Source organism: Lissotriton vulgaris, chromosome 5 (assembly GCF_964263255.1).
Source record: "Lissotriton vulgaris chromosome 5, aLisVul1.2, whole genome shotgun sequence".
Classification (NCBI taxonomy): Eukaryota; Metazoa; Chordata; class Amphibia; order Caudata; family Salamandridae; genus Lissotriton; species Lissotriton vulgaris.
In genome coordinates this window covers 1,084,838,510-1,084,852,317 of record NC_141693.1, presented here as the reverse complement: position 1 = coordinate 1,084,852,317, position 13,808 = coordinate 1,084,838,510, and the positions used below count along the sequence as shown (strand labels likewise).

The 13,808-nt window shown below is 49.2% G+C and overlaps 1 protein-coding gene across 1 annotated transcript in view; it reads left to right on the top strand.

The window, feature by feature from the left end:
- Positions 1-13,808, top strand: part of LOC147712037 (VPS10 domain-containing receptor SorCS1-like) — a 2,945,658-nt gene that overhangs the window by 921,299 nt on the left and 2,010,551 nt on the right. The window contains exon 2 of the mRNA XM_086922756.1: positions 3,408-3,475. Within this exon, the coding sequence (XP_086778882.1) occupies positions 3,408-3,475 (68 nt within the window). The remainder of the gene's footprint in view (positions 1-3,407; positions 3,476-13,808) is intronic.

Genomic DNA, 13,808 nt, shown 5'->3' with positions numbered 1-13,808 from the left:
CTGCCGCCTCTAACCAGTGAGCCACACCACTCCACTCATCATCCACCATGCCCTCCATTCCCTCTGTGTACATGCATGTCTTGTCCCTCCTGCCATCTGTGGTCTATTGTGCTGCTTCTGTCGGCCTGTCCTCCGTGGTCAGCTTGCTACCTCTCCTCCTGACCTCTGATCTACAGGCATGTGCCTGTGCATCCCCACTCTTGCCTTCAATGGTCCATTGCGCTAATCCTACTCATGCCGGTCTGACTCCCATGCTCAGCACTATGCCCCACCCTTCTCTCAGCTGCATGTAGTTTATCCTGACTCTGCCCTTGCCAGCCGGTCCTCCGTGGTCAGCTTACTGCTCCCGCCCTTGATTTCTCTGGTTGCCTGCCCCTTCCCTCTCCCTGCAGTCGTTGGTGGTCCATTGTGCTTCCACTGGCTTTGCTGGCCTGCCCTCTGTAATCAGCTTGCTGCCTTTCCCCTCCCCCATGTGTTCCCCTGGCCCCTCCTGCCTGCTGTACATGGTCAGTTTGCTGCCCTGTCCCCTCCATTCTCCCCTAAGTTCTGTGTGCATTGCCCCTGCCCACTCCCTCCTGTGTTCCATGACTCTTTGTGCCTGTGCTATTTAGCTCTCCATGATCTGCTGGCTGCCCCTGGGTTTCATCCCTCCCCTCAGTGGTTTGCTTGCTGACCCTTCCTCCCTGCGCTCAGTTATATGTGCAAGTGCCAATGCCCATGACAGCCTGCCCTGAATGGTTATCTTGCTGCCCCTGTCACTTTCTTCCTACACTATGTGATCAGCTTGTTGACCATGCAACCACTACTTTCCTACCTGCCCTTTGTTTTCCACCTTCATGCACCTGCTCCCTTGTGCATGCTCTCTGTGGTCAGTTTGTGGCCACTGTCCATATTCGCCATGCCCTCCGTTCTGTGTCCATCCCCATTCTGCGTCCTTCCTTCCCTCTGTGATCAATTTGCTACCCCTATCCCACGCCTCTGCCCTTTGTTTTCCATGCTGCTACACCCTTTTTCATGCCCACTGTGGTCCTTTGTGTTAGTCCTGCTAATGCCAGTCTGCCCTCCATGATCAGCACACTGCCCTTGATAAACTCATGCTTGCACACGTTACTCTGTATGCCCCTGACCCTTCCACTTGCCTTTCGTGGTAAGCTTGCTGTCCCTTCCCTCCATGGGCCGCTCACTGCTCCTTCCCTCCATGGTCCGCTCGCTGCTCCTTCCCTCCATGGTCCGCTCGCTGCTCCTTCCCTCCATGGTCCGCTCACTGCTCCTTCCCTCCATGGTCCGCTCGCTGCTCCTTCCCTCCATGGTCAGCTCGCTGCTCCTTCCCTCCATGGTCAGCTCGCTGCTCCTTCCCTCCATGGTCCGCTCGCTGCTCCTTCCCTCCATGGTCCGCTCGCTGCTCCTTCCCTCCATGGTCCGCTCGCTGCTCCTTCCCTCCATGGTCAGCTCGCTGCTCCTTCCCTCCATGGTCAGCTCGCTGCTCCTCCCCTCCATGGTCCGCTCGCTGCTCCTTCCCTCCATGGTCCGCTCGCTGCTCCTTCCCTCCATGGTCAGCTCGCTGCTCCTCCCCTCCATGGTCCGCTCGCTGCTCCTCCCCTCCATGGTCCGCTCGCTGCTCCTTCCCTCCATGGTCCGCTCGCTGCTCCTTCCCTCCATGGTCCGCTCGCTGCTCCTTCCCTCCATGGTCAGCTCGCTGCTCCTTCCCTCCATGGTCAGCTCGCTGCTCCTTCCCTCCATGGTCAGCTCGCTGCTCCTTCCCTCCATGGTCAGCTCGCTGCTCCTCCCCTCCATGGTCCGCTCGCTGCTCCTTCCCTCCATGGTCCGCTCGCTGCTCCTTCCCTCCATGGTCCGCTCGCTGCTCCTTCCCTCCATGGTCAGCTCGCTGCTCCTCCCCTCCATGGTCCGCTCGCTGCTCCTTCCCTCCATGGTCCGCTCGCTGCTCCTTCCCTCCATGGTCCGCTCGCTGCTCCTTCCCTCCATGGTCCGCTCGCTGCTCCTTCCCTCCATGGTCCGCTCGCTGCTCCTTCCCTCCATTTTCCGTTTACGTGCTAATTGACATACACCTAAAAGAAGCAAGTATTATTGGCTTTGTCAGTGGTTGTGAGCTGTCTACGGTAAATGAAAAATGTCATAATGAATATAGAGAATGTTTCAATTGTGACAGTAGGAGCCTGTGCAAGGGGTAGTGGTCTTCAGTGTCTCAATCACCCGTGTTAATTTCACTCTGTTGGTCACTCACACTCTTTTTCTGACCACATCTACGTGAAATTCTCATCTGCGTATTTCACACCTTGTCTCTTCACTCTCAAGCAGCATTTTTTCACTGTCTACTAAAGGCACGTTCTTGCATTTCCCTCACTTCTCCACTCCCAATCACGTAACCTACCCACTCACTTGTAAGCACTGCATTTTTATTTTTATTATGCCTTAAATATTTTGACAACTGTGCACCTCCTTAACACACATTTGTAAAAAACTCACCATTTCAACTGAAATAGGTGACCACTGCTCTCCAGAGAGGGAAAATATTGTATTTCTTTGTATTCTGAACATTCTCTAACTTACTAACAATTATTGTGAGAAACTCACACTGCCTAATACCACAAAACCAGATCTCTCGATTTCCGTTATAAACACCTGAAGGCGACTGAGTTCAAAGTATGCGCTATATGACAGTACTATGTCACAGGAACAAAAATATAGAAACACATCATCTTGGAAATAGCTTGTACTGTCAAGGAATGCAATTTTAAGTAAAACATACACAGGAACTAAATAACCAATATGGTTTACTTGAACGTTTTTATAAATTAATTGTACACAAATCGTTCAGTTTTTTTGCCAGTACAGTTAAGGAAATTAATGTAAGACACCATAGGGAGCATTTGCAATGTTCGGTTTTAATTACTACATGATCTGAGACTCGGCCCACTTAAAGCCCTGATGGTGACAGAAGTAAGTCGCCACCACTCAAAGACCTTTTTTTGTGAATCGGACTCTGTGTTTGAAATGGATGCTTGGAAGTGTGGATGTTGAAAATGTTCCCTAAACAGGTGCAAAGATGGCTCGGGGAACAGTGACAGGCAGGATGCGCTGGCAGTCCTCGTGCCTCAGCTGGTCCATGGCACTTCCGGTCATTAGCAGGTTTCTGCAGTCGAGGCAAAGAGGCGGTGGGTGGAGTGGGAGCGCGCGCTTCTGTGTTAGTGTAGCGGATGGAAAGCCCTTGCTGCTCCGAGCCTCAATCCCCGCGTCAGATTAGGCGATCGCTAGAGCAGTTTCCACAATTATAGCGGCGCGTCCAATAAATGAATACTGAGCCCTCCCTTGGGTCATCTCATTTGGAGTGGAATGGCAGTAATTGTTTAAGACTAACCACGAGATTTCTCTCTCTCTTTCGCCTGCAGGTGATTCTCATTCTGACTAAACTGTACGACTACAACCTGGGGAGCATCACCGAGAGCTCGCTGTGGAGGTGCGTAGCTGAATGTGACTGCTAATTACCTGTTTAAAAAAAACATAAACACGCAAAATAATCCTGCTTGCCCATTGAATGTATTTTTGTTTGTTTGTTGCCCTGCATACAGCCTGGCAGGCTGGCGGTCCCGCGTGCCTCTGCTTTGGCTGCTTAGAGTCTCCGAGTAACTTTACTCTGATGGAAACGCGCTTGGATGCGTTCCAAGCGCAGCGCCGCCATCCCAAGACGCACATTCCAATGGCAGGGCTAGGACGCGGGTCGCGCGGCACGTTTTCCTATCTTGTGCCAGCAAGGTACAGTAAATCCCCGGCACTGGAGGATGAGACGGGCATGTCAATGAGCGCTCTGTTGCACCAGCCGCTGTCTTTTAAAGTAAGCCAAGGAGCTGGTGGCACAGATAAAGAAAAAGCCACCTCCTTAACCTTGCAAATAAATGAGATCATTTTCTGTATTTTATTATTTATAACATCCTTCATTCTGCTGCTTCATCCAGAGCTGTGTCTGCATGTCTCAATGAGACTTTTGAATCTGCTGGGTCGCCTCGTGTGCAGTGCGGATAGAGAAAGAACAAAAAAAGCTTTAGGTTGTTCCTGTTGGTCAAAAGCAAAACAGGCGTTTTGTTACGATTTATTCCAAAGTTCAGTGCACAGCTGCTGGTGGGACGGCCAGTGCTGTGAAGGAGGGTGGGTGCCTGCCATGTCCAAAATACAATTAGATTATGTCACCCAATCCAAGTGATTTAAACGCAGCCTTCCTAGGTCCTACGTTTGCATTCGGGGGAGGGGACGGAGTGGTAGGATTGTGGAGGAAAGAAGCGAAGGATAAGGAGAAAATGAAGAAAGAGAAACATAAGGCGAGGAAAGAGTGAAATAAAGGGAATAATAAATAAAGATGAGCAAGAGAGTTGGGGGCAGAAAGGCGCTAAATAGAAGTATGTCAAAGAAAGAACAAAAGGATGGAGAAAGAACAAAAGGATGGAGAAAGAACAGGTAGTGTAAGGAGTTTGGAGGGAGTCTAGCAGGGCGTGGAAGAAAGGATATGGGGGAGAAAGGGGAAATGTTAAGAGGAGTGAGAAGAAAAAAGGAGAGAAAGGAAGGGAGTAGATCACGGGGAGTGGGGAGGGAATAGAGTTGGAAGTTGGGGCATTTCCCAGTCCGATGTCTAAGCCTATATTGAAAAAAAACACCACGAAGAAATTCTTTTGTGGGCAAAGTCCGCCAGTGTGTTAAGACCAGGTGAGAGGGGAAGGGATCATTCTAGAGGAAAACCCACCTATGTACGTTGCTGATTGTAAGTCAGTCCAGCATTCAATGGATCTCTCAAAATGCACTGCTCGAGCACGCTCTGTACTATGCTCTACAATTAGGGGTGTGTTCAAAAATGTTCTCATGAGAATTTCCTGCAATTAGTATGGATACGATGCTTGCTACTCACAGGTCGGAAAGCATTCCACATTTGCACCCCGCTAAAGCAGTTGTGGTAAGAAATACAATTGACATTATCCATCCAGTTTCAAAGATGCATGGAAATATTTTTGAAATTATTCATTCATGAGAAAACATCCCATTCCTTTTCACCAAAAGTTAGCACTCGAGGAAATATTGCTATTTTGCAGAGAGAAAAAAAACTAGACCAAGGGTAGATGTCGATCAATTGGTTAACTTCACTATCCGTGGGATGCCAATATTCTGATGTACACAAAACTTTACTTTTGTGGTAAAAACTGGACAAAGCCCTAAGCAGAATGTGGCATTTACGTTGAGGTGCCATGGCATTTGTAGAGAAGAACTGAGGGGAAAATACCGGCAGCATATATTCCCCAGCATGGGCTCCAGATATAGATATGTTGCCTAAGAAATAAAAATGTCCACTTGTTCACAATGTTTACCTTTCCTCCCTCCATTGCTTGCTCTATTCATCTCCCAATAGTGTCTCCCAATCTTATCTTCCATTTTGTTTCACGCTCTTCCTTCTCTGTCAGTTGCCATTACACCTCTCCTCTCATCCTTCCCTATCACTTGTTAGTGACTTTTAGGGCCCACAGGCGCTAGAACAATCTTCCCTACTCAGCCCGATTTATTTGTTTTCATCTAAACCATCGTCTCTCAATGCTCGTATTTCTCCATGTTTGTCCTCTCTCGTTGCGTTGCTCAGAAGAATGTATAACAAATTATTTATTTCAGAGTTTTTGTCTTCCTTTGCGCGCACTTTTGCACTGCCTGAGAGATGTGCCTAAAATGCTTGATTCCTGCTGGACACAATGTTCATGTATTTCTACTGTTCGGGCACATTGTTCAGTGTAAGAGAGCTGTCTCAACTCTTAGGTCATCTGTAAACCGCAGTTAACGCCACGGCCACGATACGTTGTATAAAAATGTGAAGAAAATATCATAGGTCATTTCGAGGAAACGCTAAACCTTTAAAAGCAGCAGTGGACATTGTCATTGAAATAAAATGGATGACATGTGGAAAGTGTATTGAGTTGTTTTAATGTGTGTAATGTGACATTTCGGATATTTTACAGTACATCAATCAAAGACGACATATACCAAGATCAAAGCATCCCGTTTATTGTACATTTGCAGATTTATTGTTAATATTAATTTATCAGTTTATGAAATCTCAGCAGCTGGGCAGAGACCACAAAGACGCTGTAATACAGAATCAAAACAGTTATTAGGGGATTGAGTGGGCCGTCCATCAGTAACCTGGAACCCATTGGGAAACATAGTTCATCTACAGAAAGGGTCATTACGGTTAGTGCTGTGGCTTATGAGTGTGAACAAGTGCAGGCTTCTACCCTGAGTCACAGGAGGATGAAGAAACTGCAAGTGACGTGGAAAAAAGAGAGCCTAGGTAAATGCATTGCTACGCCTGCTGAAAATTCACAGGAGACTAATTGCACTTACTTTTTCAGGGCTCGGTGGTGTGTGGGCGCCATCTTACATTGGGCTGGTCAGGCGACCTAGCTCGGCGCCACACCCCCGCGCTCCGCCCCTACTTAGGGGTGGCTTCCCATTGCTCCCTGTTGGAGGCAGGCGACCCCGGTGGCAGAGGGTTCGCGTCTGCAGTCAGGAGCGGCATTGTTTCACTGTGTGTGACTGTTGCGCCCTGCTGATTGAGAGCAGTGGAACTTCATTTTATTTTGCCATAGTTCTGTTTTTAACCCCTGCTGAAAATTCACAGGAGACTAATTGCACTTACTTTTTCAGGGCTCGGTGGTGTGTGGGTGCCATCTTACATTGGGCTGGTCAGGCGACCTAGCTCGGCGCCACACCCCCGCGCTCCCCCCCTACTTAGGGGTGGCTTCCCATTGCTCGCTGTTGGAGGCAGGCGACCCCGGTGGCAGAGGGTTCGCGTCTGCAGTTAGGAGCGGCATTGTTTCACTGTGTGTGACTGTTGCGCCCTGCCGATTGAGAGCAGTGGCACTTAATTTTATTTTGCCATAGTTCTGTTTTTAACCCCTGCTGAAAATTCACAGGAGACAAATTGCACTTACTTTTTCAGGGCTCGGTGGTGTGTGGGCGCCATCTTACATTGGGCTGGTCAGGCGACCTAGCTCGGCGCCACACCCCGCGCTCCGCTCCTACTTAAATGCCCCCAATGAGAAAGCGCAGCGGACGAGCGCAGCGGGCGCGACGAAGGCGCGCCGAAGTGGTGCCTAAGTCAAGCCCGTCTGCGCCCGTCCGCGGCCGGACGGGGCTAGGGGCTCGTCCTCATGCCCTTCCCATCTCTTATTCATCTGAGGATTTAACAGCTTTCCAGGGCCACTGGCCGCTGCCCGACTCCATCATTAGCCACATTTCTTCTCTTGGCCTCGCTCCTCCATCTCCGTATCTCCCTTCTTCTCATGTGATCCCCTCGACACAGCTTTCTTCCCTTCCTGGCTCCTTATCTTCTTCCCCCCCCTTGTCTATCATCTTGCTCAACACTAGGTCAGTGGTTAGACACCATCAAGAGCTGTTTGTGTTGCTCGACTCTCACAAGCCTGACATGCTATTTTTAACCGAAACCTGGTTCTGTGAGTCCTCTTTGCCCTCCCTTCTGGCTGCTCTCCCCCCTTCTTATGTGGCTCTCCGTGCAGACCGCCCGGCAGGCAAAACAGGGGGCGGCGTGGCTCTCATTGCCCGGTCAGAGTATAATTTTCAATTTCTTCCCTCCCCTCCTATTACTCCCACTGAGCATCTTGTGGTCCGCTCTCTTACCTTTTCTCCCCCGCTCACTTGTTTGTTAATGTATCGCCCACCCCAGTTTTCACACCTGTTTATGCCAGCCCTTCAAGACTTATTGGCTACCTTGGCGGTCAACTACGCCTCAGTCCTAGTGCTAGTTGACTTTAACTATTGGCCCACGGACCCCCTTGAGTGCACTTCCTCTAAGCAGTTTACAGAATCACTTCAATCCCTGAATTTTGTATCTCATATACAAGTCCCTATGCACACACACGGACACGTGCTAGACCAGTTCTGGTCTCTTAATATTTCCGTTTCTGCTATGTCCGTGTCCCCATGTCCCTGGTCAGATCACTCTCTAATCTCCTTCTCCCTCCACCTTAACCCTGTAGCCAAGGTCCCGCTTGCCAAAAACACCTGGGCGCGAAATTGGAACCGTGTTGACCTCCCTTTGTTATCTTCTTCCCTCCTGAACTCTCCACCTAACTTGGCGGGCTTATCTTCCTCATCTCAAGCCACCTCCATTAACACCTGGCTTGCTGGAGGCTGTGACTTCGTAGCCCCCTACGTCCGATTTCAACTAGACGGCCTAAGGAGTCAAATCGGTGGTTTAGTGAAGATCTGAAGGAAAAAATGCTGACCCTTCGGCGGGCTGAGAGGCAATGGAGAAGGGACTATTGTCCCTTAATGAAAACCCACTACACCACACTATTAGGTGACTATAAAAGAGCCATACTAGGCGCTAAAACTGCCTACTTCTCAGCAAAAATCTTGGTGGCGGAGAATAAACCCAGGGAGATTTTCACAATTATTCATGATCTGGCCTTCTCTGATAGGGCTACACTTAAACCTCCCCCTACCCAGTCCTTATGTGATTCTGTGAATTCTTATTTCTTGGAAAAAATTAGTAACATCAAAGCCAATATTCCACTCCCCTCTCCTACTTTTGTTGAACCCCTTCCCCCGACTGCCCAGTGCTGCCTTTCTTCGATCCCCCCTCTCACCGAAGAAGTGTTCTTGGCAATACTTCCTAAGGTAAAGTCAGGCTCCCCGGCGGACATCTGCCCGGCCCGTATTCTCCAACAGATTTACTCTGTCTGCACTAAGCCCCCGATTACTTTTCTCAACAGTTCCCTTGCCCAGGGGGTTGTGATCCCAGCACTCAAATCTGCTACAATAGTGCCTATTCTGAAGAAGCCTGGTGCGGACCCCTCCGCCCCAGTTAATTATCGCCCTATTTCACTGTTGCCCTATTTGGGCAAGATGCTTGAGCGCCATGTAACATCGGTACTCAGCGCCCATGTAGAAGTGAATGGGGGCCTAGCGTCTCGCCAGGCAGGCTTCCGGCCTAGGCACTCCACCGAGTCCGTCGTGGTGTCGGTCCTGGACAATAATACAATAAGGGGGCATGTGAGGGAAATATTTAATGACCTAGCATTGTTACAATCCCTACAAATACTGAAAAAACCAAGTATAACAATGGGTCAACAAGAACATTATGTAGCTAACTGAATGACTGTGTGTGCGTTGAAAGAACACAATCCCTGAATCCAAGGTATTCCTGGTGAAAAATATGTTCCCATCAGATACCCGTCCTGTACCACCCTACATCACTTGGGATCCTTCACCCGAAGGAAGTGGAAAAAACCACTTGGGATTAGGTAGATTGTGGCCTAATCATATGTGAAGGAATTTAAGGATGTATAAGTGTAGACTATGTGGTGGTATCAGGGGGCAAAAAAATATAGTAAGCAGTGGAATAAGTGCTCGCTGTAGCATGTGATAGTGTGAAAGTTAATATTGGGTTGTGGGAGTGGAGAAAGAATTTATTAGGGTCCTACCCACACCCAAGGTTAAAAAACAGTGCAAAGTAGTGTTAACAAATAACTACTTAGGTCTTATCTAGGTCCTGGACAACCTCAGGGAGGGCATGGACCAAAACAAACACCAGGCCCTGGTGCTCCTCGATCTCTCCGCCGCTTTTGACACAGTGGACCATTCCATCTTGCTTTCACGTGTCAGAGCGGCGGGAATCGGGGGCTCGGCCTTGGTCTGGCTGTCGTCCTTCCTGAGGGACCGCACCCAGGCGGTCCGGTTGGGGGATTTCTCGGCCACCCCACTTAAGGTCACTTGTGGTGTTCCCCAGGGTTCTTCTCTCTCTCCTCTTTTGTTCAATCTTTATATCTATCCCCTAATCTTTGCGCTCCAGCAGCTGGAGTTCACAGTATATAATTATGCGGATGACCTCCAGCTCATCTTCAACCTATCCTCTTCTTCCCATTCTATTTCCAACTTTCAGACTACTATGATTTTTATTAGGGACTGGATGAACCACAACCATCTGAAGTTGAACCCGGATAAAACTGAGTTGGTTCCCATGGGTGGTTCTTCCAGTCCCTGGAACTCTTTATTTTGGCCCTGTTCTTTTGGTTCCGCTCCCGCCGCCTCTCCCTCAGTCAAGACCTTAGGCATCAAAATTAACAATCATCTTACCCTCCACTCACAAATTAGCTCTGTTGTTTCTTCTTGCTTTCTCACTCTTCGCACTATTCGCGCTGTCTCTCGTTTCTTTTCTCCCCTGGCACTTAAACTGATCATGTCCGCCTTGGTGATTTCCCGGCTGGATTATGCCAATGCCCTGTACAACGGCATTCCGGCGTACAGCCTACGAAAGCTCCAACTGGTCCAAAACCAGGCGGCCCGATTAGTGTACGGCCTTTCCCGCTCTCACCACTCAACTCCTTTATTGAAGGCGCTCCACTGGCTGCCTGTCAGGGAGCGATCCTTTTTTAAAACAGATTGTATGGTCTTCCAGGCGCGCCAGGGCTCAGCTCCCGCCTTCATTGCCTCCATGATAAGGGAGTATATCCCCGCTAGAGAGCTTCGTTCATCATCTCAATCACTTCTGCAGGTACCCTGTGGAGTAGTGTGGCTCACTGGTTAGAGCAGGCATACCCTGAAGCAGAGGTCAGACCCGGGACCAGGGTTCAATTCCCGACGCGGCAGGGTCTGAGCCCAAGTGTCCACGGACTCGATAATTCTCACTTCGGTGCCTACTCTAATCACGGGTTCACACTCTGCAACTCTGGGCAATAGCTTGCTTAATCTCCACTACTGCCCCCTGAAAGCCAGGATGCCTGGCTTTCACCTTGGGGATTCCCAGTACGGGTTATCTCACAGGGAAAAGCCAGGACGGGTTCCCAATGCAAGCGCCGAGATGCCCAAGGGTAAGTCGAGCGCTATATAAGAACACACATACATACATATAAGAACACACATACATACCCCGCTACAAGCGCAAAAAGTGGGGAGGGGCCAACTTTTCATTCCTGGCACCCTCCTTTTGGAACTCCCTCCCCGACCACCTACGGCTGGCCAAGCACTACCCTCTTTTTCGTAAAGACCTTAAAACTTTTTTATTCAATCAGGCCTTCCCTTTGTAAATTGTCCTTTTTCTTTCCTTTTTACCAGCATCTACTGCCTCTCCCCTGCATTGTTAGCCTCCACAGCGCCAAGAAACCGCATGGTGTATGTAGCGCTTTATAAGTATTTTAAATTCAAATTCATACGCCAGCATGCTGAACACATAACAAACTGCGCATAGCTCTATCTGATAGTGCCTACACCCTCCTCTCTGAGTCACAGGATGAAAGGAAGACACCATTTGTATGTAAAACGAACTGTCACACCTTGATAGAGCATGTGCAGCCACACATACTTCTTATAACAGTTAGAGGACCACCTATCAATCCTCTTGAGACACTCGTCCCCCAGACCTCTTGCTGCTGCTTTTGTGGCTGCCCCTATCCTAAAAGAATAAGTCCCAAAGTCAGCAGTGTCTAGCCCAGCATTCTCCAATGCCAGGACCATGACTCTCTTGAACTGGAATATATTGAGGGGGGATCCGTCCCTAAGTATCAAGAGAGGCCCTCTCGTGACTTGTGCACGTTGGGCTATAAACGCCTCCAGCCTGTTGACAGGGCAACATGCATTGTTCCCTGCTCTTTGTAGTACTATGCTCTCCCCTCTTCCGTCCTGATCAGTTTTTGACTTTTGTATGGAAATCAGCACTGAAGCCTTCCCTACGTTCACTTGTCCTATCTGTAGGCCACCCAGCCAATATTTCTTGTTCTTTGCCACTAGTTCACCTACCCTAAATGCACCGTAAAATGAAAGGCAGAATGCTGCTTGACACAGGACCACCTCGCCCGGGAAACAAACCTGCGGCAGTCCCCCACTAGCTTCCCTAATATTTCAAGTCCTATGGGTCTGCTGACATCTGGCTGTCCTCCCTGCATACATTGCTATCCTTTCAGCGCCTGTCACACCACGAAGTTCCTCGTGGGATTCCATCTTTCACCTATCTTTGCAAAAAATTATACTGCTGTTATATATCTCCTTGCCCGTGATACTCTGCGTCCCTGTTCCCTCATGAAAGCAAGATATGCCACCACTGACTCAGGGTCATGCCACCTGTGTTCCCACTGTTCCCAAATGAAAAGACAAAAAGACCCAAACACCCCTTCCTAAGCACTCCTGGTTCTGGGCACTAGGCTCGCTGCCACGAGGTTCGATACTCAGGGGCACCAAGCTGCCAAAGCTGTTCTGGGAAAGGCGTTTGGTGCACCGCTGCCTGTGGGACGTGTGACCTGAAAGCCTGCATTTTAAAACGAGACAATGCATCAGCTGCATGGTTCAAAATACCTGGCATGTGTTTAGCTTTGAAAAGGACATTCAGTTTCATGCATTGTAACACAATTTCCTTCAACAAACGCAGCATCATGCTGCATTCAGCAGTTTGGCTATTTATGCATTCTACTACTGCTATGTTGTCAGACCAGAATATTACAGACTAGTTCCTCAGTACCTCAGCCCATACAGACAGTGCCACAAGGATTGGAAAAAGCTCTAGGAAGCTTATGTTACTTGTGAGCCCAGAGTTTCTCCTCAATCCTGGCCATCGCTGAGCCACCCACTTGCACACCAGAATGGCCCTGAAACCTTTGCTACCCGCTGCGTCGGTCATCAGGCCCAGTTCCAGGCTGGACCTGGGTAGGCTCGGCCACACCACTCTCACATTACAGACCCTCAGAAATGCTTTCCAAATCAGCATGTCCTGTCTGACTTCGCCGGACAGCCTGGTGTGATGATGATGCTCTCTGAGGCCTGACATGGCCTGCGCAATGGTGTGGGAAAATGGGCGTGCCATTGGGATTAATGTGCAAAATTCAATTGCCCTACTACCTGCTGTAACTGATGCAGTGTAACCTTGTCCTTGTTGAGGCAGTGTTGCAACGCCACCCCAAAATCTTCAACCTTGTCTTCTGGTCATCTAGACACCTCTTGCACAGAATCTAGTTCAATCCCTAGGAATTCAATCATTGTGCTTGGACCCACTGTCTTACCTGGTGCCATAGGCACACAGAAAACCTGCATAAGGTTACAAAACTTTGACAGAGCTGCCCTGCATTCCCCTGAGCCTAGTGGGCCTAGAAAAAGAAAATCATCCAGGTAATGCAGCACCCATTGATGCCCCGAGTCCCTCCTGAATGCCCATTCTAAGAAGGAACTGAATTTTTGGAAGTAGGTGCAAGCCATTGGCATACATTTATCCACGTAGTACTTCCCATGAAATTGGAAGCCCAGCAAGTGAAAATCTGAAGGGTGGACCTGCAGTATTCTAAAAGCGGACTCAATGTCGTATTTAGCCGGTAAAGATCCCTGACCTAGCAACCTGAGCATGTCTACTGCATATTCAAAAGACGCATGTTTGAAATGGCATCGTTCACAGAACTGCCCCTTGGCGCTGAAAGATTGTGGATCAATCTGAATTAGCCTGGCATTTTCTTAGGAACTACCCCTAGAGGTGAGCATAAAAAATCCTCCAATGGACATCCTCAAAAGGTCCCACCCTACCCAGGCGTACTTCCTTCTGGATTTTTGCTGCTGCCATGCCTTTGTTGGACCTAACCTAGAGCTGATTCCTGCAGTGTGCCACCCCATTGTAGCCCTGGGCTGGTATCCTGAAACCTTCAACAAACCCTTCTCTGATCATCCTGGCTGCGTCAGGAAAATTGTACAATTCTAACCAGGAGATCATGGTGCTAACGTTAACTGGGGATCTAGCCTTTCATAAATGTTCCTCACTATTCTTGCTT